We start from the raw sequence: 26926 nt of genomic DNA, 5'->3' as shown, positions 1-26926 counted from the left end.
ATTATTTTTGACATGTTGTGTGGCTTAACTCAAATCTCCCACCCTTTTAATATAATTATAATTACATTTCGTTACATTAAAAAAAACAGTCTTGGTCGGTAACTTTTTCGATTATGTTTCTTAATTTTATGGGAGAAAGAGAAAAAGAGAAGGATGGTCGGTGAAAGTATGTGTAAAAAAACTATAATTGAAGTGAACACTAAAAGTTAAATTCTAAAGCCAATTACAAGTTCTTTCAATTTCTAAGTTTTTATTTCCTCAATCCATCCTTTTATGCCTCCCCCATAAGGAGATGATACACCAGACGATCCAATGGAGATAATAAAAATAGCAATCGTTTTCCTATGATCGTTAACCGAGTTTATAAGTAATAAAAATCGTGTTTGGTGACAGATGCCAATCATAATCGTAACCTTGATTATGATGTTCTATCGAAGATGAAAGAAGCACTACCGCAACTAATTAATTCAAGTTGTGCTTTATCTTATCAGGAAGACCAAAAGGATTGTTGGAACACAAATTATACATCATGCTGCATATAGATCCACATGATCCTTGTAGTCGATATGATGCGATGGTCCTTGGCTTATACAAGGACATACGAGAAATTGGTTAATCACTACTTCTTTCAGGAATTTGACTATAATATTTAGGGTGCTTTAGATTTTGGCCCATACAACTCATGATTTTTAGATAAAAACTCGTTTATCTTTAAACTTCCAATAAAAACCCAAATTTAAAATTTGTAGCCACATCAAATTATTACTGACCTACTAGTATAATGTATTTATACCCATACCACTCATACTTTCTCTTCCATTTTCCAAATCTCTAAATTTATGCCAAATTAAAAGTAACAGAAAAAGTAAAATATTGCATTAATTGTCACATCCCTGTCCGGGCTCGCGTGACGGCCAACACGCCTTGATTTTAGTCGGGGTGTGTCATTAATTGTATTCATATCATACCACAAATTTACCATTGTTTGTGGTACAGTTTGCATTAATTATATCCGTATTAATTGGGTGGTAAATTAATTTATTCTAATTATTAAAAAAAAATTATAGAATATATTTTGAATTGTCTAAAATTTCTCTAACTTGCAGGCAAATTATTTTTTATGTGTTGTTGTATATGTTAGGTGCATTTTGATTGTTGTATAAACATAGGCGTAACATAATTTTTTTTAATATTATGCATGAAACTACATTTCTTCTTGTTACAGGTAGGTAAATTAATTTGTTCCAATTATAAAACAATATGTAAATTATAATATAGATGCATTATTTTGGTAAAAGAAACAATAGGTAAATTAAAATGCATAAACAAAAAGCAGTAGATACATTATTTTGAATCAAACAATAGGTAAATTGTAGATACATTATTTTGGTAAAAAAAAAAACAACAGGTAAATTAAAATTCATAAACAAAAAGTAGTAGATACATTATATTTGCAAAAATTATATTGTAGATACATTATTTTGATAAAAAAAAAAGGTAAATTAAAATTCAATAAACAAAAAGTAGTGGATACATTACTTTTAATCCAATTACATTCCTTTATTTTGTTAATGACACATTTTATTACTAATACACATGTGCACATATTTTACCTATATTGTAATTTAAAATATAAGTGAATTAATTTTGAATGAAACAGCATTCCTTTAGATATTTTGCATGTATTATTACCTAAACTGAGCAAATTTTATGATAATACATATGTTTAAATAATTTACCTATATGTTTATATAAAATATTTTTGTAGTGCCACTTCAGATTTGGTAAGTGATAAACAATTACGAGTCTTAAGAAAAGTATAGCATTAATGTTTCTTTTATTTTTATTTTTGACATAAGCATCTATCTCTAATTTTTATACTATGCAATAAATCTAAACATTAACGCATTTTTTAGAATCATTAATCCCTCCCTTAAAATCTACACAATTAGAGTTAAAATTGTAATTAGGGGTATTCTAGTCATCCAAAAAAAAAAAACAAAATGTGTGAAGTCAAACCCAATTAATGAATTTGCTTATGTAAAGCTTAGTCACTGGGTTTTGTTTAGGTAAAAAGACCTTATCAGGTTTTATGTAAAGAAACTTGAGTTTTAGAGGCTAAAGTCATATTTTTAGTAATATTTACATGTATTTGATACAATAATCATCTCGACGGTTTTAATGGTAATTGTATTAAACACATATATTCATATGATCAGTTACATATGATCATCAAACAATGATTGTATTGAATACATGAAATATTGTAGCCAGCCTTTTAACTTTAAGTAATAATTTCTAGATTCTTCTTTATATTTTTGTAATGCAAAGTGCATTCCTAATCTCTTCTTGCATGAGGTAACACTCGCTTGAAAAAAACCCCATTAGTAAATTAAATTGTACCTACGATTAAGGAAATGGCGATAGAACAAAGTTATTTAGCTAATTTTTTTTTTTTAAACAAATGATATTATTTACTATAAGGAGTGGGATAGTGGGTTAAGCCTCACAATGAACTAGTAATAATGTGGTTCAAATTCGCCTTTGCGCGAGAATCGAACCTAAGACCTCTCACTAACAAATGAAGATGAATATCATTAGACCGTAGTGCTAAATCACATTTGGCTTTAAATTATCCAACAAAATACTTGTCCTCGTTAGTTGGAGGCCTCCAGACGGACACAAGATGAAGCTGAATTTTAATGGTTCAGTTGTTACTTCTCACCAAGCTAATTTGTGCCTGTGTGGTTCTAGTTCAAGTGGTATTCCTGCAATTACTCCGCGGAGGATGGACAAATCAAATATTTCAAATATTCTTGTTGCAGAAGAACAAGTCCTAGTTGATGGTCTTCAAGCGGCTCTTTTAAAGGGTTCATTTACTCAATGGAGGGAGACTGCTCAAGGTCCTTATGTTGTTAACGGGACCATCACTAAGTACATGTGTTGAGCACCCTGGTGTATAACATCCACAAGCTTGCTTGTAGATTCCAGGACATCTCGTTTCATCATATTTATCGGAGGTCTAATTTTGTAGTGAATGAATTTGCGGACGTGGGTCATGCTTCTCCACTAATGGTGTTTGGTTACAAATCTCGCTATTAAGGTGAGCGCAGTGACATATAATACCGTATGTTTGAACCAAATTATTCCTCTTCACTAAATACTACGATCTAGTGACAATTCTCTTCGCTCTTCACTTGTAAGTGAGAGATCTTAAGTTCGATTATCGTTAAAGACAAATTCGAACCAAATTATTATGTGGCCAGCCTATTGCGAGCTTAGCTCATTCCCCCACTGATAGTGTAGATAATATTGTATATATTAAAAAAAAAAAAAAAAGAAAAAGAAAGAGATTAGCTTAGTAATGAGACTTACAAATTTTTTTTTTTTTTTGAACAAATGATATTATCTACATTGAGAGGATGGAGGAGTGAGCTAAGCATCACACTTGGTTAGCCATAATAATGTGGTTTAGATTCGTTTATGATGATAATCGAATCTAAGACCACTCACCTACAAACGAAGAATAATACATCTAGATTGTAAACTAAATGGCATGGCTTATAATTTTAGCTGGCTGGTAGGGTTCTCTTTGTAATTTTATTCTTTCCTAAAGGGCCAATACTCCTTAAAAAAAGGCTTACAAAGCTCAATGACCAGCCCAAACCCATATTGCCTCATCATCCTAAGAGGCTAAAACCCTACTAAATCCCCTCACTTTCAAACCCAAAGATACTGAAGGACACTCAACTCAGTTTCTCTGCAGAAGTGCGGATCCTTCCGGCCATGTATCGAATAGCTTCAAAATTAGCCTCCTCTACTTCCAGGAAACTGGTACCTGCACCCCTTTCTCTTTTATTTTCTCACAATATTTCAATTTTCCATTCCTTCTCCGTTTCGTATCGTTTGCTTTTCATTTCTTTCTTGTTCTTAAAACACCGTTTGGTTGCTGGGAAAGTTTGCTGAGAAAATATGTTGCATTTTTAGTGTTCATGCTGTACTTTTGGTTTCTGGGTTATGAAATTTGTCCACAAAGTTTATAACTTCAGTTTGATTTCTTCTTTTCCTGCATTTTGTTAGCAACCAAACGGATCATTTGGTCATTAATTGAGTGGGGCGAATCAAAATAAAAGAATTCAAAATTTTGAGGTTTTCTTTATTTACTGTATTGTTCTGGAAGGCTTTGTTAATTGATGTTCATAAACTCTTTGTTTTGTTTGGATGATGTTATGAATTGGAAAGGTGGGCAGTAGGGTTATAAGCAATAGGAATTATGTGGCAAAAGATATCAGTTTCGGGGTTGGGGCTCGTGCAGCTTTGTTGCAAGGTGTCTCTGAGGTTGCCGAGGTTGTCAGAGTTACAATGGGACCAAAGGTATTGGATTATGATTCTTAAATTTTTTGTGTGGTTATGTTGTCATACTGCATTACTATAATGTCTACCAGCAGACCTCAATGTATAAGAAATTTCTTTACTAGTATATAAGTTGCAAGTACAAGGAGCAAAGGTGGGAACGAAAATCTCGAAGTGGCTAAACGTTGATTTGGAATCCCTTTAGTCCTACATGTGCCTTTGATTTGTTTCAATAAAAGTGAACAAAATGGTACACTCACTAAGGTTTTATCTTCTATGTCTTGCTGGCTGATTGATTTAGGGTCGCTATGTGATTATTGAGAACACTCATAAGGATCCCAAGGTCACCAAGGATGGGGTTACTGTTGCAAAAAGCATTAGTTTCGAGGGGAAGTACAAGAATGTGGGTGCAGATCTTGTGAAACAGGTTGCTAAAGCTACTAATACTGCTGCAGGAGATGGTACTTTTTTCTCAATTGAAAGCCTCGATACATGTTCTAAATTATTGACTTTGAAGAGCAAATGTTGCTTCCTTTTGAAAATCCCTCAACTTCATGGCATGGTGTTAACCATCTGATTGCAGGTACGACTTGTGCAACTGTCCTGACCCAGGCAATTCTCATAGAAGGTTGCAAGTCAATAGCTGCTGGGGTAAATGCAATGGATTTGCGCATTGGTATCAATGCGGCAGTTGATGCTGTTGTTACTGATCTGAAAAGCAGAGCATTGATGATAAGCACACCGGATGAGATTACACAGGTGATGTGGGTTCTTGGATAAAAATGTTGAATTGCTAAGTCATACTTTATAGACCTTACTATTCTGAGTTGAGGGCAGGGAATAAATGGGATATACTTCAAAAACCTCCTTGTTTTCGTAATTGATTGAGTCTCCTTCCTATAAGTTTGTGAAAGCTGTGTTCTTTATACTTCTTGCCCACATTTTCTTTCCAACAGTCCATAGCATTATGAGGGCAGAGTGAAATTTTGAGGCATGCTGAGGATCTTAATTGTTTTTCTATTGAATACCAGTTAATACATAGGTGGATAGTTTTCAGTGTTTGTTTTCATGCATGTATCTGACTAGATTTTGATATGATAAATAAGTTGCACTGAATCTTTTCATTGGACATTTGTGTTTGAATATGTTATGAATTAGGTTGCAACTATTTCTGCAAATGGTGAACAAGAGATTGGAGAACTGATAGCAAAAGCAATGGAAAAAGTTGGGAAGGAAGGAGTCATTACTGTTGCTGTGAGCATCTTTTTATTTTTATTTTATTTATAATAATATAATTATTTTGTTTGACAAATGTGTTAAGTGTTTGTTATGGCTGTTCCTCTAATTTGCATATTTTCGTAGGATGGGAACACTTTGGATAATGAATTGGAAGTGGTGGAAGGGATGAAGCTAGGCAGAGGTTATATTTCTCCTTATTTTATCACCGACCCAAAGACTCAGAAATGTGTAAGTTTAAATCTTTGTAACTCTACTTCACGTAATGGTTAGCTCCTAATCATAATACAACATCATCACATGTCTGTTTATTCTTTTGAAAGTAAATTATCTTTTTATTCCCCTGAGCACCAGAGAAGCTGCAAACATCTCAACCTTTATCCTATTATTCCTGTAATTAATGTATGGTCCTGGTCACATAGTCACTTTATTTATGGGTTGCCATCTTTATTGAGTTGGAGGTTTATCTCATAGTCTTAGGGTTACTCAATGTGAATTTCATATAAAGTATATGCTTTCTTCTTCCGTCTTCACCCATAATTTGATTTGACCTGCAATTGGGAAACCATAATTTTTATGCTGCAGGAACTGGAAAATGCACAGATCCTCATTTGTGAGAAGAAAATTTCAGACCTGAATTCACTTGTGAAAATACTAGAGCTGGCTGTAAATGTAAGCTTCCATTTTCTGATTGTTTACCTTTTATCCGCAACGGTAAGCGAATAATCATTTGAAATTTGTAGATAAAGATAGTTATCTCTTATTCCTCCTTGTATCCAATTTTAAACAGAAAAATAGACCACTTCTTATTGTGGCTGAGGATGTCGAAGGTGATCCACTTGCTATGCTTATACTCAACAAACATCATGCTGGAGTTAAGGTATGCTTTAGGCTTCCCGTGCAAAGTTCATCATGTTTTGGATAATACATGAAGTATATGTGTTCTTATTTTCAATTTCAATTATCAATTGGTTAGGTAATTAGATGTATCCAGATGTACATAGACATTTCTTTTGTACTGTTTCAGTTGGACATAACTATTTGATTTTTCCTTATCAGCACGATGTTTTAACACAAATTGTGTACCTTTTCCTGTCAACATGCACAATTGTAACTAGTGGAATATGCAGATTTGTGCCATCAAAGCTCCCGGTTTTGGGGAAAACAGGAGAGCTAGTTTAGATGATCTCGCCGTTTTTACTGGGGGAGAGGTAATAAAGTTTTCAAAACGTTAAATTATATAAACATTGACTTGTAGGTTGTAATAGTGTATTTATGTACTCATTATGCAGGTTGTCAGTGAAGATCGTGGTTTGACTCTTGACAAAGTCAAATATGAAATGCTTGGCTATGCAAAAAAGGTTTGCATTTCACCTCACCTCGTGTCATGCTTCACTTGTATGTCTTTTACATCATGACCAAATTTTTAACAGGTGACTGTCTCTCTTGACGACACAATCATTCTACATGGAGGAGGGGATAAGAAGCTGATTGAAGAAAGATGTGAGGAGGTATATCTGAATCACGTAGATTCTGCTTTGTAGGGTTGTTGGTCAAACATCTTTTGATAAGTTAATCATATGAAGATTTTCCAGATTTGTTATTCCAGCTTTTTCTTTGCAAAAAGGCCATGTTTCTCATATTATACATTCTGAAATCGTCAATAAAAATATAGAATGTGTTAAGTTGTGCTATTTTGGGGAGCTGCTTAACTCTGTTATTGATAACGTCAACCCATAAATTAGTGAAGCTCTATCAAAGGTTTTTGAGCAGTCTAAACAACGTATATATTTTTTTTACAGTTGAGAACAGCAATGGACAAGAGTGATGCCATGTTTGACAAGGAGAAAGCACAGGAGCGGCTGTCAAAGCTCTCTGGTGGAGTTGCCGTCTTCAAGGTAAGTTATTCACCTTTATGAATTGCACTTGTGTGTTTTATGCTCTCACACGCTAGTATATCTTTTTCTTAACAGGTTGGAGGGGTCAGTGAGGCAGAGGTTGGGGAGAGGAAAGATAGGGTAACCGATGCTTTGAATGCTACAAGAGCAGCCGTGGAAGAGGGAATAGTGCCAGGTTGGTTGATTTTCGCAGTTGGTTGGTTAAATATATTCTCATATATCCCAGCAGACTAAAACCATATGATTGTTATATTTAGGGGGCGGTGTTGCTCTCTTGTATGCTATAAAATCCTTGGAGAACCTTCACATGCAAAATGAAGACCAAAGAAGAGGAGTACAAATAATCCAGAATGCTCTTAAGGTTTACTGATCGACTGTATCTCTTGGCATTAATTTTTTTGGGGGTTTATTTTAGGTTGTTCTACTGACCTCGTGTATCATCGTTACTTTAAACAGGCACCTACTTTCACTATAGTTTCGAATGCTGGTTTTGATGGTGCACTTGTTCTTGGTAAATTGTTGGAACAAGATGATCTTAAAATGGGTTACGATGCTGCCAAAGGTTTGTTTTATTCGTCCTTTTTGTTTTCATTTATTTCTAAACTAATGTTTTTGCTAACTTTATGACATTTATTCACTGTGATTGAGCTGTATTGGCCTACAAAGTATTGATAACGTTCTTATTTGGTTCAATTGAGTAATATGGAGGATTCAAGCTTTAGTTGGCTAAGTTGAGGTGCTCTTAAACACTTTCCTCCCAATTAGAGGTGGATAAAATTTTAAATATGTTATACATCCATGATAGTACTCATCAGAAAATAACTTCCGACTTCCAATACTCGCCTTCGTTTTTATTTTTCTTTATTTTTTTTGGTGGTAGCTTATCAAAGTTTCAGTGTACGCATTTTTTCCGTATGTTTGGCTGTTCTAAACGTTCTCTGCTGCTATCCCCGTCACTTAACCACTGTGCTTGTGAATAGGCGAATATGTTGACATGGTGAAGGCTGGAATCATAGATCCTCTAAAAGTCATCAGAACTGCCTTGGTAGACGCTGCCAGGTGAAATCAGTAGTCGGTTTTGTGATAAATAAAAAGCTTTAATCATGTGGTGTTCTTGTATCTCAAACCAGTATGTGTTACTCTATTGCAGCGTCTCGTTGCTATTGACGACAACGGAGGCTGCCGTGGTGGACAATCCAGATCAGAAGAAACCTCCTAGCCGTGTCCCTGATATGGATGCTTTGGGAGGATATTGATCGTAGAAGAGATTCTCAAAAGCTAGTGGTGGTAACTTGGTCTGGATACAATACGCCGGAATACGCCAATTGGATCCGGTCCAAGGGTTGGATTGAACGGTTCTGAGTGTCGGAGTATGTATGCGTTTTCCGGTGTTTTAGAAAATTTGTCAAACGTGAACTGTTGTGTAACAGATCTGGGGACTTCTGTCATCTAATTTTTTGAGAACTAGGAAAAAAATTGTACTGTGGAAATTCAATAGAGTTTAATTTTAAAAGATAATAGTACTCGGCTACCAATGTTTTAAAAGGCGGAGGCGTGGATGAGGCGTCTCATGGATAGTCCCGTCTAGACGAAAACCTTGAGGCATGAGGCGAAGCCTCACGAGACCTAAATTTTTTTAATATATATTATACACAATTATATATAATATATAATATATAAAGATATAATACTTTGAAAAATAAGTATTCATTGTTATTCAAAAACGCACATGTCACAAACAAATTGAACCCACATCACAAACAAGTTTAACCAAGCAATCAAATTAATCAACAATCAAACAAATAGAGTGGAAATCAGATATTTAGTCTTAAGTACATATTTATATGAATTATGAGAGTTTTGAGTAATATTTGAATAAGATATGTAGTCTAAAAAAAAAAAATAAGGATAAGATAACTTATCTTTTAAATAATATAACGTTAAAAAAAAATTAAAAGCAAACAAATGTTTATCTTTTTTTCCTGCTAAAATATGCTTCTTTATCTTAAAAAAAAAAAAAAAAAAAAAAAAAAACACTAAAACTAAAAGATGCTTAGCTATTTTGAATATGAGAAAAAAAAAATAATATAAAAAACAAAAAGTGAACATAAGGGAAGATAGTGGGATAATAAATGAGAGCAAAGTAGGGTCATTTTATACTTAAAAAGAAAAAAAAACATTAAAAAGGAAAAGAAAAGGTGCTCACGACTTGATCTTCTTTGTGGAAGACTGCAACTTCTTCATCTTCTTCAGACAGATGGTCCCCTGATCAGAAAATTTCAGATATGGGCAACTCAAAAAAAGAAAAAACGGACGCCCATTGAACGCCTCAGGTGCGCCCCGGACGAAGCCTAGGCGAGTTTTCAACCACTCCCACAAAATAGAGGCGATTTTCGTCACGCCCTGCCTCCAAGGCTGCCTAGGCACGCCTTGGGGCGAGTTTTTTAAAACACTGTTGGCTACACAACTCAATTATTTTATTAAGATTTTAGTGTCACAACAACATTATAGAGGAACTTGTAAGAAAGTTTTAGGCAGCAGTGAAGCTTCGGACGCTAGGACATTGTTGAGTTTGAAGAGTCATGATTATCATGTCTTACTGCAATGGCTCTTTCCAATTGGAATTCGGCCTTACTTGGACCATGATGTGGTTGAGGCGGTTGTATATTTGTCTTAGTTATTCTAGCAACTATGTGCCAAAACGTTGCGAAGTGAATGTTGCAGCCCAAAAATGTCACACACCAATCCAAACAAGTCTCAAGGCCCAATTGTCATGCAAAACCTACATTCAAGCCTAAATACATGCCAAGGCATGAGATTGACGAGGAATATATTTACAAACATGCCATGCCAATTAAGCCGGATACTCACGGCATGCTCATACCTATTCATCACGCCATGCTTCCTCATGCTAATCACTACCATGCTAAGCCCAAGTCACATATTCAGGGCTTGTCAAGTGGATTGTGGTGTGGATGGTTACGGAAGATTATCGAGCTTACGTGGAATCAAGGTCATGGAAGAGTTTGGGCTACTTGGGAGCCCAAAGATCCAAGCCCAAACCCTTTGTATCTCATGCAGGCCTCATTGAGAGAGAATTACCCTAGTTTACCCTTTTCCCTAGCAAGCCAACTCCCTTGGTTAGGACTAAACTAGGTTCTTGCATTCAATGCATGTTAAGCCAGCAAGTCAGACATTAACTTTCCCTTCCCAGCCTGCACAGACAGCCAACGTGCGAAAGCCATGTGACGCAATACCAGAAGTAGCGCATGCGGAAGACTGCCCTGGGAAAGCCATGTCTCGAGAAGAAGCAAACTACAGGTCTCAACAGTTTAGCTATCTTACACCAAAATGGGAATAATAGGAAGGCTAGGGAGAAAGAAGGGGAAGACCAAGCCACAAAGGGAGATTCCTTTGAAGCCTAAAGAAGAACCCTTCATCTACAAAATGAGGGAGAGAAGCCATTAGAGGGGGGATTGGAGGATCACACAGAGTAATACATGGAGAAATAGAGATAACGTAGTAAGTGAAACCACCCAGGAAGAAGCCCATAGAGTTCTATTTAGCCCAAAAGCACACTCCAAGTCTCAAGAATCACCATTCATACAACCTTAGTGATTCCCACAACCTTCCATCAAACATCTCAGCCATTAGAAGCCTTACTATCACCCCGAGAAAGCCCAAATCATGCAGCTAAGAATGCCATGCAACCATGCAAACCCTTTCTCTCTCATGTAAACTGATAATCTTCTAGCTTCCACACAACGCTTCACTTGAGCAAGTCATTATCTTGATCAATCATGCTATCTTCGAGTCGTTGATATTACCAGGGTATTTCTTAAGACAAGTTATCTCTTTCGAGATATTCCGGGACGAATCCGCACTAAGTAAGACAAGAGGACATTCTCAAAGCCCAAGTCCACCTCGACCTAAAAGTCCCCAACAGTGAGAAGTAGATGATATGATCGAACTTATTGTGTACATCCTATGCTGGCTAGAGCAAATACATCAACCGGCATTTTTTCACGAGTATGGTTCACGGAATGATACATTTGTTATATGAGAAAAAACTTGTTGACCGGTAAAATTTAACATGGTTACAGAATAACCATTACATAAAATAACAAGTAAAACTTTTGTGTTTTGCTAAACAGTTAGAACTTTTATTCATAAAACTGATTTCCTCTTATTACAAATGAAAAAAAGTTGCATGATAAAATTAACCTAATAGAACAACCAAAAGAGAAACACAACAAATCAAACGGGACTCCTAAGTCCAACCTAAACACAGCTCCAACTACTCAATTTTGTGTGCAAGCTTCACTGTTGAATGATGCTTCCAAATCACATTTTGGGGCATATATTGAACCTCTTAGACCCAACTCCCTCGGCAGTAGGCTTTCTCGGCGCTGCTGGGCACGTCACTTTTTTCCGGTCTGCTTCCCTTAGTTTTTGGGGTTGCCGAATCTATTTCTTCCATCTCGGTCGCTGAAATCACCTAGAACACCTACACTACACAGCAACAAACTAACTCAAGATAAATTGAAGACGTAAGTCGAAAGCAAAATACTCGACGAGGTTGATGGTGAGCTCGTTGAGAATACAAACGCCTATATCTATATATCTATATATCTATATATCTATATATCTAAATTAGTTTCTCGTAGGTTAGTTTCCTTTCCACAAAACAAAGCTAACTCCTATATAGAACTTAATTCCACAGAGAAAGGGAGAAAAGAACAAAAGTAAGATGTGAGAGGAGGAAGGAAAAAAAAAAAGAATAAAAGCGGCGGCAAAGGGAAAACCAGTGCGCACCGTTACAGCGCTAACTCCTTTTGCTTCCTTCCCCATGTTCTCTTCTTCTCCGTTTCCTGCGTTTTCCGGCAACCAAACGCCAAGGGCAGTGACAGATGCAAAATTTTAAGGTCGTGGGTACCAATGTAAAAGGATCAAAGATAGTAATTACAAAGTTTATATATAAACGTATTTTTTTAGCACAGCAAGGGCATTAGAAAAATCTGTTCCTCTATTTTTGAGCACATTAATAGCTACTCTACATTTTATGGGTGAAAAAAACAAGAGGGTTTTTTTTTTTGTGTGTGTTTAAAAAGAAATTAAGATAGTTGTTTTTTTTATCAAATGAAGATAGTTGTTCTATATTAGGATTTTGTGGTATTAAAGAAAATTTTCCTATTAGTGAGATAACGTTTTGTTGTTGTTGTTGTATATTTAATTAAAATGAACTTATTAACTAGGGCCTTATCACTTAACTTAGTTGGTCAAGGTAAAGTGGGATTCCATGTGTTTTATTTTTTATTTATTTTTTTGTCGTAATCGTTGTGTTAAAAAGCTCAAACATAAACGTACCATTTCATTAAAATTAGTATGCTAAACCAAGAAACTACGACGTTCAAATGAATAATGAGGGTTTTATATGGGTCTTCTTTCTCACGAGGAGTATGCTGTAAGCCTGCAACTCATTCACCCTCATTGAATGAAACTGCTTAGACTATAAGCTCCATAACTACATGGCATTTAACAATACAAATAAAATTGCTTAGACTATAGAACATATAGCCCTAATACTAGAACGGTCCTTCCTGCCAAACATTTGGAGAGTCCTCGAAGGACCTTAATAGAAGTTTTTTCCCAGACCTCGATGGCCCCGAGACCACCCCGGTCCCTCTATGAATCTGTCCCTGCAAGGGTGAAGCACCCCAATCAGTTGGTGCTCGCTAAGTTTAGAATTATTACTCAGTTTTTGTACTTTAAGGGTGTATACGATTAGGAGTTTAAATGATTTTAAAAGAATTAACAAATCTACATGTAATTCATCAAGATCTTAAATGAATTCATGGAAGTCCATGGTTATATATTCAATCAAGATTTTGAAAGACTTTATAAAACTCAATAGAAATTTGAGTGTATTTGTTATGGATTTGAAGTAGTTTATGAAACTCCATATGTGTTCGTTTAGATTGGATGTAAAAGTATTTTAAAAGATGCAAGATTTTAATGGATTTGGAGGGATTTTATGGTATTTTTTTAGACTTTAGGAAATCAGGTCTCTCCCAGAAGATTTCTAATGATTTCATCCAAAATTCAAATGGAGTACATGGAACTCCATTAATCTTCATGGATTTATCTATTTTAAAATCTTTCAAAATATATAAAGCCATTTCTGATTTTTGCTTTGTTTTGGTTGATGTGTTCTTAAAAAAAACTTTTGGTACAAATGTTTACTCAAATACTTGTACTTGAGAAGTGGAACGGGTTGTCAAGCGGCCGCTACTGGTTTGTGCTTACTGTGTAGAGTGAGCCATTGAACGGTAAGATAGTTCGTAGAAGCAATCATACGATAACATAACAGAGTCGACTATATTACAGGCAGCCCCACAAAGTAACCTTATGCCAGTTTTCCTGTAACTATTGTACAATGATTTCTGTTACCATTTATGCACACACTTGAGGCTCATTTTGTACACATATATAATTGGATTCGATACATGATTGCTGCTACCATTACTGTACACATGATTGCCGTCTAGTGAGTTGGTGTTGGTGGAATATGCTTAAAAAAATTTTAAATGTTTAATCCCAGGTTCTATAGTACAAGTTGTGTACGTGTGAGTTTGAAACAATTCCCCTAATGAAAGTTATTACGTGAATGTTTTACGCTGGTCTTTTAATGTCCCCCTCCTTCAGGTGTATGCCTGGAAGGAAAACGAAACAAATTTTCCAATCAAAGTTATCACTTATCGTATATGTTTTCTTTGTTTGTGATAGTGGCGGAGCCAGAAATTGTACAATGATAAGGTTATAAAACAGAAGCTTCCAAAAATTTGCAACCCCAAATGGAGCACTACGCGTGCATGGTCTCGACCGTGCTGGGTTATTGCAGGAAGGAAGCAACATTGTGAAAAACATATCAATGGAACCCAATGCTTGTGTTTTTGGTGTCCTTAATTCTTGTAGGATGCACAAGAATACAGATATTGCAGAAGAAACCGCCATCAACGTTATCACTATGAACTCCGAAATGACCGGGAACTACATTATGCTGTCGATTATATATGCTGACAGCGGGAGATGGGAGGAGTCATCAAAGTTGAGGATCTCAGCGAAGACAAAGGGGTTGAAAAAAATCCGGGGCGAGTTGGATCAAGGTGAAACGATAAATTCTTTATGTTCTCGGCAGGGGACACCATGCAAGTAGGCTTTGAGTTGATTTGAGGTATCCTTCAAGACTTGGCGCTTCAGATGGAGAGTGAGGGTTATTTGCTCAATAAGAGAATGATTCAACATAACTGGCTACAAATGTAAAGATTTCCAAATGATAAATTGGATTGCGTTATTCTTGGAGACTTCAGTTATATTGTCAATATCAATGTCACCATACTGTATGCATTGTTGCAATTTGCCACCCCCAACAAAGAAAACTAGTCCATTAATTAGTTATGTTGTTGCGGTATGCCACTTAAAAGCCTAACTCCATCTATTCTTTCGTAGAATATCGGTACCAACTTAGTTTGAACATTCATGCGTAAATCACATGCAACTTTATGAATGGAAAAATTGATGAAGTTAGCCGTAGGTGGCACAATGCAACAAAAATTTAACTGAGATCTGTAATGTTTAAGTGGTGTTGGTTTAATTTTCCCATTGTTTGGAGGACCAAAATCTGTTTTTAGATGTCCTAAATTTTGGGTTTAGACCTGAGCATTGGACATGGTCTTATTCTACAAAATTAAAAACTTCTTTATGGGGGAAATTGTGCATTCTCACATCCGTTTACCAAACCTAATAATACCAATAGGAAAAACACTAATTAATTAAAAGAAATGAGCTAAAAAAAGATGACTGGTTCTGAGTGAGCTCAACAACTGGTAAAATATGTGAGGATGAATGAGAAATTCTGATCGTGTGCATGTTAAAAGACTTTTAGATATTCGTTTTTATCAAATTTTAGAATTTGAACCACTCAAAGGGGCTTCGAACGCTTCCTAGGGGGTCTCAGAGGGGGTTCAACCAATCATCGAGGGATTTTGAGGGGTTAGTTGTCTAAATTTCTCTTTGTAACGCAAGAATAATGTTAGACAACTAAGTCTAATAAATTTGGATATTGAACAAAAAAAATAAAAATAGGAACAATGGTCATTTTATTGACTCAGTTCTTAAATCACAAAGAAGAATAGCTAACTTACAATTAAAAAACACCTAGGGATTTCTAGCTCAAGGGGTAAAACAACCTTACCCTCGAACCTAACCCAACTATCTACCTCAATTTAAAAATAAAAACTAAATAAATAAATGAATGAAGTTAAAAAAAAAAAAAAACATTAGGATGACATGAGTAATTCTGTGTTTGTCACTAATAACCTTTGTTGATGATCGCCATTAATATCGATCACCTCCCCATTATTTCTCTCATGATCGTCACCACAAACAATCTGATCAACGAACGGCTTCAAATCCTCACATACGTTGGTAATCCCATTCATCCCACCACCACATTGCTTGATATCCAAGCAAGACACAGAATCCTGCATGGCCCACATGCTCAAGTCTTCATACAAATGTTGATGTGGATATGGATGTGGGTCCCCATTGGTACTGTCACTATTGTTGTTGCTATTAGTATTGTTTTGAACAAACACATGAGGCACTCGTTGTTGTTGTTGTTGCGGTTGTTCTTGTTGCAGTGCAACTGCATGGTGAGGAGGCTGAGGTTGTTGAATGTAATAAAAATGCCCCATTGGGTTGCCGTACAAGCTCCAAGGGTCCACTTTAATTGACGGATCGCATGCGTTTTGATCTCCGATTTCCGGCATTTGAATCGGGTTTTGATGTTGTTGTTGATAAACTTCTTGTGCTTGTGCTCTGCATATGGCTAGCTGGTGAAGAACAATGTCAAGCTCGGCCTTGTTGTACTCGATCAAGCGCTGCAGCTCGCAAATGATTCTGTAGCAACCGCCAACAGGGTCGTTGGCGCGAACGTCAGACTGGAAGATGATGGTGCGCATGGCATCGTCCTTGTCCGGCTGGTCAAGGTGTTTGATGATTTTCTTGATGTTGCTGACACCGAAGAGCTTGTGAGCGTTAAGGAACTGGCGCTGGCGGTCGTGGGGGAAGTAGGGAGCTAGAATGCAGTCAGAGGCGCACTTTCTGCGCTGGTATTTGCACGCAGCGCAAGCCTGCGTGTTGGCGTTGGCGTTGCCTTTGGTTGGTGGTGTTTTGGTTGTTGTCGTGGAAATGTGATGAGTGTGTTTATGGCTATGGCTACTACTACTCATGATAAATTTCTTTTCTTTTTTGGGGGTTGATGCGTTGTTGGTGCTGTTGGAATCGGATGCGTTTCCGGCGGGGGTGGTAGAGGCGGTTTTTTTTCTTGATGAGGCTTTTTTTTCTGGGGGGTTTCCCTTATTTTCTCAATGGAAGTGAAGATGGAAAGGGGAATGAGGGATGGGGAGAGATGAGAGGAAAGGTGGACACACAAGAGAGACAGAGAGGCAGAGATCTTAACGGTTTCTGTTGGGAAGTTTTTGATATTTTTGGCTAATGAAATGTGATTAATTTAGGTTGGTGTCTTAATCTGATCATTAGCCAAAAAATAGAAAGAGGTTGTTGGTCTGTTTTTTGGGTAAAACCAGATAAGCATTGCACAAATCAGAACTATCACACAATATGTGCATGCAAGTAATCTTAATTTCAATAAAATTTATGATTAACAAGTTAATAAGCGTCAAGGTATTGAAAATATTACTATACGTTTCACACACGGTCTAGCCCCTTGTGAGCGTGCTGGTGTTTAAGCGCGGCCGCACATAAGAATTTCTCCGTGCGCAATGTATGTTAAGTTCAGAGCTTAGAGGAGTGTGCATAGGAGTCAGTCCAGGTCTCCGGTCTGATGAACAAAGTAGCAAACTCGAGTGAAATTATAATCGGCTTGAGTTTGACAGTACATAATGCGAAAAAGATGAGAGATTAGGGCAAGTTTTGCGTATGTTTTGTAATGCATTTCAAATCAACGTTGGCACCGTGAGGGAGCATTTTGACATGAGGTTTTAGACTAAATGTTTGGGATTTATGTTCGTGATTCGAGTATAATCGGACTAAAACGTGCACAAAAACAACGGCAGGAGAATTGATGGCTTACGAAGGAACCAAAAAGTGTCGGTAAATCTCCATCTCATTCCATGAAATTGTCTATAGACACAAAGAGCAGGGGAAATGACAACACGCAGTAGCTAAAATCAGATACAGAAATCAGCCTCAATGTACAACAATAACTTTAAAAATCTGCTCAATAACTAATGAACATACGGTACACCAGAAAACAAAAACTATCCAAAGCTCGCCCATGCTTCCTTTAGAATTTCGGCAGTTGTGACCTGAATTCATGTTTCAAAATGGCGGTAAGTAGCTTGTCGCATAACGCTTTGGAGATCGTAAACAATAAACACACAATTCCTTATTCTGATTTCTGAGACGGGTGAAGTCAGAAACAGCAAAGAACATATATATAGTTACTTGATCGAAATTCTGAAACAGCAGGGCGCTAAATGCCAAGGAAAAAAAAAATTACGAGTTCTACTTTTAAAAGGAAGGAAAGATGGCTTTGCAATTCACAAACAGCTACGGCTCAGACTTGAGGAGGTCTTCAACAGATTTTCTGTACTTGGTCATCAAGTCCCTGGAATTCAATTCGATAACGAGAACAAAAGCAACATGTCATATAATTGAATCCAGAAACCAATATATTTACGTAGTCTTAGTACATCCAACAGAGCACTCGAGTGTACACACCTCCTCTGATGCAACGATTGCTCACTTTCTTCCAACTTTCGCTTCTGTCCCTCAACCGTCTGCAACCAAAAGCCACACAAATCTTCAACTTCCACTCCAATACTAAGAAAATGCTACCATGCTATAGAGTGTGGCATGTTCAGCTACCAAATTATTAACCCGAATCATTGGCCATGTTTAAATTCATGAACCAAATGGACTGACAACATAACATGCCAGATACCTTAAGCAAGACCACATTATACATCAAACTATCACACTAAACAATGTCATACCCCATTGATTATTCTGCAACCAAACAATCAAAACAACTCAATTACCATAGCCTTGGTGCCGATCGATCCAGATATGGAGTTGAGCAGCTGCTGGCACTTCTCAAAATGGTTCTTCAGATCGCTAACCTATCAGAACCCATAACACAATTCATAAATTCAGCCCTAAATTCATCACAAAACTTCAAAATAACAACTTTAACAAAAAAATAGATTCATATAAAAACCCCAATTACAAAATAATACCAATGCATCAGACTGCTGATCCCTAGTTCCATTCTCGATCGTGTCAGCTAATTTCTCCACCAACTGCATTATACCAAACCAAACCCAACAAAACTAAGCAAAAATTCACAACCAATACGCATTTATGATTGAACATACATACATATATATAAATGTTAGGGTTTCTGAATTTGGGTACATGGAAGAGATGGAAATGTGAGGCGAGCGACTGGTGATGCTGCTGCTGCTGCTGTTGTTGCTGCTGCTGTTGTTGTTGTTGAAGAAGAAGACGCTGCTGCTGCTGTTGAAACTGCTGTTGTTGCTGCTGCTGCTGATGATGGAGGTACATATGGTCCTGGCTCGACGGCGTAGAGGGGTTACTGTGAGTCGGCACGCTTGGAATCATATTCCAGCTTCCTCCTCCTCCGCCGCCACCGGAGTACGAATGCTCCATTCTCTCTCCGCCGTACAGATTCTCCGGAAATGGAAAAAGGTTTGAACTTTGATTTGTGCACCGCAGACTGCAGAGATTGAATTGAACAAGAAGGAACCTGGTACGGTTCGACATGTCGTACGATTATATGATTAATTGGGCTGATAAAGATTGGGCCTTTAGCCCAAATGCAGCCCGGTGCAGAAACTACGTCGTTTGTAGGAGAGAGGACTGAGGCCATTGTCTTTGTGAAGAGTTGGGAGTTGTATAAAAGGCGGGGCAGCGTTTGGATTTCTCTCTTCCCCAAATTTTGCTTGCAGACAATAAAAAAGTTTTCAACTTGCGCAGGAATCGAGCTTGTTTTCTTTGGGAGGTTCGTTTTCTACCTCCATCATGTATGTATGTATGCATGTATGTATGGATGAATGCATGTATGCGATGTTGGTATTGGGAATTTTGTGATTTTGGGTGATGAAATTTTATGATGATATGTGAAATTACCATCTGGGTATTTGTGATTTGATTGCTTTATGCAAAAGACACCTCCTATTTGAGGTTAGGAATCTGATTGAAAGATGGGAAATTGTTGCAAGGAGAAATGTTGTTTGTTGACCCATTTGATTTCTCTGTGATTTTTTATTATTTTTTTATGTGATATTTTGCATTGAGCTACATGTTATGCTGCAACATTATGCCAAGTAAAATTGCAGTCTGCAACAAACACTATGCCTGCGAAAGTTGTATGTTGATGGACTCTTTACCATTTTGTTTCAAGTAGTTTGAAGGCTTTTGTGTTGCTGAAAACGCCTCGTCCAAGAGACCCGAAATCTCTTAAATTTCGTAACATGAGAATATTTTCTAGGACTAGGAGGTCGATGAAATGAAATTCTGCAGAAGGTTAGCATTTATAGAGATTTCCATTTGGGAGATGCGTTCGGTAATCGTGCATTCATGTGTCAATTCCTGGTGTGGAATGCATAATTTTCAAGTTGAGGTTTTCTTTGGCCCAACAAGAAAGAGTCTAATACCGATGGAAATTTGCAGGTAACGGGATAAGATATGGCAGTAAAACCAACGGTTGCCCTGAGAGCTATGTTAGTGGGAGGGATAGCTGCATTTGCCAAAGTAGCTGGTGCAGTCAAGGCTGCCGGTGGTGCCAAGGTGGGTGCAGCGGCAGCTGCCATGACAGCAGCAGCAACTGCAGCTGTAGGAACAAGACAAGATGACGTGAAGAAGTAAACGGAATGAGTTTTTTCTTTAGATGTAATCTGTAATTTCTGTAGCAGTAGTGTTGGCTGTCCCAGTGCGTCCCGGGAACAGATTTGCTACATTTGATATGGAATTTTTGAATGTAAGACAATGTTGAAACACTTGAAATAAACGAGATGACTTCTTAATTAATCTCTAGTTACTCCACATACAATCTGTACAACACAGGTTTCTTTGATTTTATTGTTTTTCCTATCGAACATGAAACCTTGTACACTGCCACTCTATTAATTATAATCGACAAACACGATAGTAAAATTTTTCCGGAGGACCAGCATTTCTAAATGGAGATATACAGTCCGGTTCTCCATGTTTTCATACACGAACATCTCATGTTAACAGTGGCACTAAAGCTGATGCACATTCGATTTCCCTGGACCACAAGTGAAGTCTGGCTGATCAACAAAGCGTACCACAAGCTCCGGGTTTGGGGACTCTAACTCAAATATGACCTGTGCAATCGTAAAACAGAAACAAGTGGATGTTCAAGCCGAAGTAAGCACTGAAAAAAATAGGAGAAACGATATGTTTTTTTGTTGCAGCCACTGGAAACAGAAGAAGATAACTCAGCTCAAAATAAGTGGCAGAAAAATAACTTTTGGATCTCATACCACAACATTATTCCCACGACGAAGGACAGGAGCAGGAACATAGAGGTTGCACTGCGGTCCCTTTAACTGCAAAATGCACCATATTTCAAAATCTTAAGAGTAAAAGAATTAATGTTCTGTAACCAACATACACAGGAAAATTTGTACGACAAGGGAAATGGAAGCATTGTTTTACCGGCCAAAATCTTCCGATGTTGAAATTGTTAATAGTTACTATCCCTTTACCCCAGCCACTCAATGATATGAATGTATCTTTGATTTCGTCTTCTTTGCTGATAGAAATATATCCAGCATAGAATGCTGGCACGTTCGAATCATTCCCTGAAAAGGAAAGCAAATGTTTTTAATCATCGTTTCTCTTGATTACAATTACCTAGCTTATGTCGTGGTTTTGCAACATGGTACGGGAAAGAACATGGACAATGTATTTGGGACCGTACCAGACTTTTTCGGTTTTAATCTTTTGTGCGCTGACATAGTAATGACTCCAGAATGTGAAGCCTGAATTATGGGATTGATTTTAGGAACCTCATTCAGATTTCCTATAGGTATCAAATGCATTTTCCATCTTCGGAGAATTCTCCCATCAAGATAAACAGGAGACAGAATACCCTGAAAAAGAGAGTACGAAATACCAGTCAAATATCGTCAATTACGCTAGGAAGCACCCTGCTTTTCAGATGTCAAGAGAGAAACTGACAGAACTGTAATTCTCGACTTCAGTTAGATGCCAAATGGTACAATTGAGTAGTGACTTTACCTTCCTGTCAAAGATATATGGTCCATAATTTAGACGGCCCATGTTTTCAACCTATAAGAACAGAAGAACAGAATATATCAAATTAGGGGGAAAAATCTGCTGAGGCATATTTGACGTTAAGAAATGAAAGTACGAATGAACAGAAAAACAAATAGAGACGATATTCAAGTACCAACACAAATAAGCTGATGTTAGAGCGGCATTTCGTATTAGGAAGGGTTAGAGGTTGATTTGACCATCTTTCAAAAGTGCCAACATATTTTGGTCTTCCATGACCATCTTCAGAAGAGCACATTACAAAAACTTGGGCTCTGTCGTGCACCTGCAAGTTGAAACCCAAACAAATTAGTAAAACATTGTTAGCTATTTTATACACACTCAACATATAGTAGATGGATGTGTGGCTTGGACTCTGAATAATTGTAATGTCTACAGTAATGAACAGGTAATTAACTTTATATAGTAAGGGAAAGCTGCACCTTTGGTACGGATACAACTCCGCCACCATTGTCTTTTGCAGCATACTCAGTCACGTATAACATAAATCCAAACATCTGAAAATAAGAAGCATTCATCTCAGCGTAACAATTATACCACATGATCACCATGAGCAATTGCAAACAAGTATAAAGATACAAAGACATAATTTTACACACCTGTCCTGCTGACTCCATAGATATTGGGCTCTCGGATTCAACCACATCAAAGTAATGGATCATATCAAATAAAGTCCCTGTTTTAGTTACGTGAATGGATCCATATGCTTTCTTCTCATTATCGGCTGGAACTGCAGGGATAGATCCTAGACTGTGTTGCTCTACGACCCTCCTAATTGCTGAAAGCAGTACAACATTTATGATAAGCAATCTTGTTGCAAATTTTCAGTATCACATAGCAAGAGGATTTCACTCTTGTATCAATGAATTTACAGCTTGTAGCGATACCTTTGAATTTTGCATTGTTTACATCCCCAGATTCCCTGATCGGTGCATCCTGGGAAAATAAGGTGTTTCAGTTGTGAGTTTATAGTTTGTAGCTCAAATTAATATCAAGTTACAACGAAGAAGAAAAATCTTCCTCACATAATCATAGGAAGTGAGGTCAGGCTTGTAATCAGACTCGTCTGAACCGGTATTTGCTCCATTATAAAACCCAAAGTTTGTTCCCCCATGTGCCATCTGGAATTTAAAATTTTAAAGTTAACGAGCTTTGCCATAAAGATTTACTTGAAAGAAGGAAAATTATGACTTTTAGAACATACATAAAGCACTGCAGAACCATTTCTTTCCAAAATCTTTTTCAAGGCAGCTGCTGTAAAAGCAGCATCAGTCTGCGCATTCTTCTCTCCCCAATGTGTAAGCCAGCCTGTGTAAAACTCTCTGATGCAAACATTATGAACATTTTGACTGACGCCAATGAAATTATTTGACCAACAAGAAACTTACGAAGAAAGTGGTGGTGATTTCCCGGGGGCATTGAACTCCCTTTGCAACTCAAATATAGGCCAAGGATCATCACCAGTAGTGAAATCAACAGCTGCAAAAATAAAGGTCAGGTTATAAGCAGAACACACACAATGATGATAAACTAATGATCAAGCTATATGCACCAAGGCGTTTAATGTGTAATAGTTTATGTTGAAGTTGAATTTACCTGAAAAGACAGCATCTCCACGAATTGTTCCTTTCTCTAGTGTTTCCCTAGAACCTCCATCTGTAGTATACCTAAAAACCATTCCATTTTCTCTAAGTCATGTAATTATAGCACCTTTCTTTCGTATATTTTAGTTGGAAATCGGAATCCAAATAGCTGGATAACGGTTAAAACTTAAAACTAGGTCATATTTATAGGCAAAATTAGCAAACACCACGAATGAATCATGACTGCTCTGTGGCATACACATCAAAATAACAATAAAACACATCTCCAAAGAACAATGAACGTAAGGCTGAATGACTTACAAAATTGCATCTTCCCCAAGGTGCTTTCTAGCCACTGACACCAGGTGATGAAGATAAGCTTTGTCGTTCCCATATGATCCAAATTCGTTTTCAATCTGTCAGAAAAATCCTATTTCACTGTAACTTTCCAAGATTACCATCTCAAAGTATCAAAGATTTTGAATCTAATTTGACAACTTTGAACTATAACTAAGACACCTCTAAGATGATATAAAGATCAAAGTAATGCTATCTGTTAAGCATCATGGAGAAAGGCCAAGCCGAAAATTAAAGATCCACATACCTGAACCATTATAACAGGACCTCCACTTCCATAAAGAAGGGGAGCTACCTTTGGAAGCAGGATTCCCCACCATGTATCAACCTTAAAGTTCACATTGAGTCCCGTATCAAAACAATGAAGAATTATCAGAGACATTTGCACCAAGATAAATGATCAGAGATATGGTGCACAAAGATTCTTTTGATGAGTAATAAGTTTACTGAAATGTGCCACGGGGTTACAACGCCGGAATAAAAACAAAGAAACAAATCGGAAACTAAGAATAAAACCATAAGAGGATAGAATCTAGTAAAAAGTAGCAATTACCATTTCTTTTTATTTCATTATATGTTTATTTTGGTAAGTACTTGAATATCAAACTGGAATCACCAGAATTCAGAAGACAGTACCTTTTAATGAAAACTTACATTCACTAGACTAGACCAATTTTGGACGAATTTAAAATGTACAAAAAGGATAATCCAAAAGGAAAACATACCAACTGAAGGAAAATGGGATCTGATGATCGTAGTCTGGGAGCTGGATTGATGGCAAGTAACCAAGGAGGGAAACCTCCCAAATCCCACTCTGCAATATGAGCACAAAATTTATTATCAACAGTTTGGTTATATCATCACTAACACCAAAATTAATGGCAAATAAATGATTAACAAATGCAAAAACAACAGGGACTGAAATATCCGAATAATTTTCAGACATTCAAGCCTGGCAGTAGAACAGTTAGAGCTATGAATTAAAAGACCAATTAAAGGATTCCGTTTAGGTTCAATACGAGAAACACTCCAGTAACAAGATGCATAGTAGGTCTGACACAGTCAGTCACTACTGACCTGCACATATATATGGTCCAGGTCGAAGCATTACAAGAATACCCAGCTTCTGGGAGAGTTTGAGAAATGCAACCAAATCTGCAATACCGTCAAAATCCAAAATACCAGCTCTTGGTTCATGTAGGTTCCAGGGAACATAAGTTTGAATCGTATTTAATCCCAATGCCTTTGCTCTCAACAACCTATCTTCCCAGTACTGCATCAATAAAATATAATGTCCCAGATCACCACACCAATGGAAGAAAGCCTTCACTAAACATATGCAGGAAAGCCACCAGGGACATAATTACTAGGATTCATTGGCAAGCAGATATTTCTTTGCAGTATAAGATCAAATAACATATGCAGGAAAGCCACCAGGGACATAATTAAGATTAATACCTCAGGAAGAACCCGGAAATAGTGCAAGTCACCCCCAATGATCTGGAAAGGCTGACCATCCTTCCAGAACTTGTCCTCTGAAATTTCAAACTTTTTGGCATGATCCTGATTCTGAAAAAGAATCAACCAAAGTCCTCAGTCCTCAGTCCTCAGTCCTCAATCACTAGATGATCAACTGTCACCCGGATATTTTTTATTTTTTTATTTTTTTGCTAAACATACAACCAGGAAATTCTTACCATCATCCCTCTATTGGGTAGCTGAAACACGGTTCAAAAAGTAAAATCTCAATCTCAAAAGTCGTGTTTATAGTTTCAAAACTTCAAGTGGAAAAAATTAAACCCAATTGGGCAAACATGTGCTTGGATTGTCAATGGGTTCAAACTTCAAATGCACTTTCCTTTTAACCCAAAAATCAAACAGACCCGGAAATCAAAACCCAGAATCTATTTCGACTCAATTTTCCAACTTTCAAAAAATACCAGAAAATTTTGAAAAGACTTACCCTTTTGGTGCTGGGATGGTGCTGCAGTTGTTGTTGGTGGGGGGAGTGGGAAGAGAGAGGAGGTAGAAGAGCAAAGACAGGGACAAAGATGCCAAAGGCTATTAGAGAGAGAAAGATGAGGAAAAACCAGGTGAGTGTCGTGCTTCTCCTCCTCACCATTGTTGACAATTTGGAGCTTGACGCTGAGGTATGATTCTTCTTCTTATACTTCATTACCTATTGGGGGACAACTGGGTCTTACTTCTCACATGTTTCACTTAACTGTCAAGTGTGTCTACAGTCAAGTTACCTTAGCCGCTAATGCTCCGTATCAGTAATTCCCGATGGAATGAGTATCCTCTCCGGATACTCAAGATGTTGGAAATTTTTCAATTATGTATGTTCATCGTATATTATGTTGTCAAAAATGATTTTAAATTAAATATAAATAACAACTAACAAAAACTGATCACAAGATATACAATAAACAATTTGAGGATCCTATAAATTGTGTTCGTTTATCGTACATCGCGCGGTCAGAAATTATTTTAAATTAAATATAAATAGCAACTAACAAAAATTGACCGCACAATATACGATAAACGGACATAATTTAAAGATCTGAAGAGAATCCTCCCGGTTCCCTATGAATTTTTTTATTGGACAAAAGAAAAGCCTTGTTCTTTTTTATTGTGAATCTTTAATGTTTTTGTGAAATGTCTGACATTTCAACTAATCTTTTTGTCCTTTGGAATTTTGTTGCAAATGATATTTTATATCATGAAATATGCCATTTGTATGGGTTCGATTTGTGTTTCAAGTTGATCCATCCTACACCTTAGCCCTAAAATGACCACTATAAGGTCATAAGGCAAAGGTTAGAGCATTTTATTCCGTCTTATTAGCTCAAAATCATCACACCAATCTTTATCTTTATGTTCGGATTATCACAATAGAAGAAGAAACATATGGAGAAACTCATGAAGGAAACTCCACGCAATCAATTCACCGCCCTCTGTTTTAGGTGTGTACACAAAAGTTTAATTTGTGTGTTTTTATTCGTGGGATTGCTGAAAACACTTGTAATCTTAAGACAACAATCCAAATTCAAAGAATTCCGCTAA

The 26926-nt window shown here is 37.0% G+C and overlaps 5 protein-coding genes across 9 annotated transcripts; 2 read left to right on the top strand and 3 right to left on the bottom strand.

Moving 5' to 3' along the window:
• The first annotated feature begins 3692 nt into the window (after positions 1 to 3692).
• On the top strand, positions 3693 to 9077 carry LOC137739545 (chaperonin CPN60-like 2, mitochondrial). The gene is made up of 17 exons (XM_068479151.1): positions 3693 to 3834; positions 4243 to 4374; positions 4655 to 4814; positions 4937 to 5112; positions 5512 to 5607; positions 5716 to 5820; positions 6175 to 6261; positions 6380 to 6469; positions 6720 to 6800; positions 6882 to 6950; positions 7023 to 7100; positions 7392 to 7487; positions 7563 to 7662; positions 7745 to 7848; positions 7944 to 8049; positions 8468 to 8546; positions 8638 to 9077. The coding sequence occupies exons 1-17, from the start codon at positions 3787 to 3789 to the stop codon at positions 8741 to 8743; spliced, it is 1713 nt and encodes a 570-aa protein (XP_068335252.1). The 5' UTR covers positions 3693 to 3786; the 3' UTR covers positions 8744 to 9077.
• A 6583-nt stretch (positions 9078 to 15660) lies between these two features.
• Positions 15661 to 16780, bottom strand: LOC137738900 (LOB domain-containing protein 22-like). Its single transcript, XM_068478370.1, has one exon. The coding sequence runs from the start codon at positions 16778 to 16780 to the stop codon at positions 15827 to 15829; it is 954 nt and encodes a 317-aa protein (XP_068334471.1). The 3' UTR covers positions 15661 to 15826.
• Positions 16781 to 17656: 876 nt separating this feature from the next.
• On the bottom strand, positions 17657 to 19358 carry LOC137740263 (mediator of RNA polymerase II transcription subunit 9-like). Of its 3 annotated transcripts, none has more exons than XR_011069155.1 (6): positions 18990 to 19358; positions 18812 to 18874; positions 18614 to 18694; positions 18294 to 18352; positions 18073 to 18180; positions 17657 to 17878 (listed from the first exon to the last, which is right to left on the bottom strand). XR_011069155.1 is itself a non-coding variant. In XM_068480112.1 (6 exons), the coding sequence occupies exons 1-5, from the start codon at positions 19356 to 19358 to the stop codon at positions 18123 to 18125; spliced, it is 630 nt and encodes a 209-aa protein (XP_068336213.1). In that variant the 3' UTR covers positions 17657 to 17878; positions 18082 to 18122. The 3 variants fall into 3 exon arrangements, 2 of the variants coding, with proteins under 2 accessions (XP_068336213.1, XP_068336212.1); XM_068480112.1 differs by having other exon boundaries at positions 18082 to 18180; XM_068480111.1 differs by having other exon boundaries at positions 17657 to 18180.
• A 134-nt stretch (positions 19359 to 19492) lies between these two features.
• LOC137739696 (uncharacterized) lies at positions 19493 to 20639 on the top strand. Of its 3 annotated transcripts, none has more exons than XM_068479367.1 (2): positions 19493 to 19596; positions 20268 to 20639. In XM_068479367.1, exon 2 carries the CDS (start codon positions 20283 to 20285, stop codon positions 20460 to 20462), a length of 180 nt encoding a protein of 59 aa, XP_068335468.1. In that variant the 5' UTR covers positions 19493 to 19596; positions 20268 to 20282; the 3' UTR covers positions 20463 to 20639. The 3 variants fall into 3 exon arrangements, with proteins under 3 accessions (XP_068335468.1, XP_068335469.1, XP_068335470.1); XM_068479368.1 differs by having other exon boundaries at positions 19553 to 19618; XM_068479369.1 differs by lacking the exon at positions 19493 to 19596 and adding an exon at positions 19702 to 20120.
• On the bottom strand, positions 20601 to 26049 carry LOC137739695 (beta-galactosidase 17). The gene is made up of 19 exons (XM_068479366.1): positions 25824 to 26049; positions 25319 to 25429; positions 24938 to 25133; positions 24586 to 24674; positions 24108 to 24188; positions 23825 to 23919; positions 23517 to 23587; positions 23309 to 23399; positions 23125 to 23242; positions 22946 to 23041; positions 22808 to 22856; positions 22520 to 22698; positions 22343 to 22417; positions 22036 to 22185; positions 21864 to 21914; positions 21544 to 21715; positions 21279 to 21424; positions 21104 to 21169; positions 20601 to 20944 (listed from the first exon to the last, which is right to left on the bottom strand). Exons 1-19 carry the CDS (start codon positions 26034 to 26036, stop codon positions 20840 to 20842), a joined length of 2154 nt encoding a protein of 717 aa, XP_068335467.1. The 5' UTR covers positions 26037 to 26049; the 3' UTR covers positions 20601 to 20839.
• Between the last annotated feature and the right edge of the window lie 877 nt (positions 26050 to 26926).

Source organism: Pyrus communis, chromosome 7 (assembly GCF_963583255.1).
Source record: "Pyrus communis chromosome 7, drPyrComm1.1, whole genome shotgun sequence".
In the NCBI taxonomy this organism is placed as follows: domain Eukaryota; kingdom Viridiplantae; phylum Streptophyta; class Magnoliopsida; order Rosales; family Rosaceae; genus Pyrus; species Pyrus communis.
This window is presented reverse-complemented; position numbering and strand designations above follow the sequence as displayed.

What these genes read in the sequence shown, in the direction of transcription:
- LOC137739545 (XM_068479151.1), top strand. Translation starts at nt 3,787, where the DNA reads ATGTATCGAATAGCTTCAAAATTAGCCTCCTCTACTTCCAGGAAACTG. An exon ending in CACCGGATGAGATTACACAG is followed by an intron (nt 5,113 to 5,511) that starts GTGATGTGGGTT and finishes GTTATGAATTAG; the next exon opens with GTTGCAACTATTTCTGCAAA. An exon ending in AAGGAGTCATTACTGTTGCT is followed by an intron (nt 5,608 to 5,715) that starts GTGAGCATCTTT and finishes ATATTTTCGTAG; the next exon opens with GATGGGAACACTTTGGATAA.
- LOC137738900 (XM_068478370.1), bottom strand. Translation starts at nt 16,780, where the DNA reads ATGAGTAGTAGTAGCCATAGCCATAAACACACTCATCACATTTCCACG.
- LOC137740263 (XM_068480111.1), bottom strand. Translation starts at nt 19,358, where the DNA reads ATGTCGAACCGTACCAGGTTCCTTCTTGTTCAATTCAATCTCTGCAGT. An exon ending in CACATTTCCATCTCTTCCAT is followed by an intron (nt 18,875 to 18,989) that starts GTACCCAAATTC and finishes GGTATAATGCAG; the next exon opens with TTGGTGGAGAAATTAGCTGA. An exon ending in CGATCGGCACCAAGGCTATG is followed by an intron (nt 18,353 to 18,613) that starts GTAATTGAGTTG and finishes TTTTGGTTGCAG; the next exon opens with ACGGTTGAGGGACAGAAGCG.
- LOC137739696 (XM_068479367.1), top strand. Translation starts at nt 20,283, where the DNA reads ATGGCAGTAAAACCAACGGTTGCCCTGAGAGCTATGTTAGTGGGAGGG.
- LOC137739695 (XM_068479366.1), bottom strand. Translation starts at nt 26,036, where the DNA reads ATGAAGTATAAGAAGAAGAATCATACCTCAGCGTCAAGCTCCAAATTG. An exon ending in ACATCAGCTTATTTGTGTTG is followed by an intron (nt 21,915 to 22,035) that starts GTACTTGAATAT and finishes CTGTTCTTATAG; the next exon opens with GTTGAAAACATGGGCCGTCT. An exon ending in ACATCGGAAGATTTTGGCCG is followed by an intron (nt 21,170 to 21,278) that starts GTAAAACAATGC and finishes TGCATTTTGCAG; the next exon opens with TTAAAGGGACCGCAGTGCAA.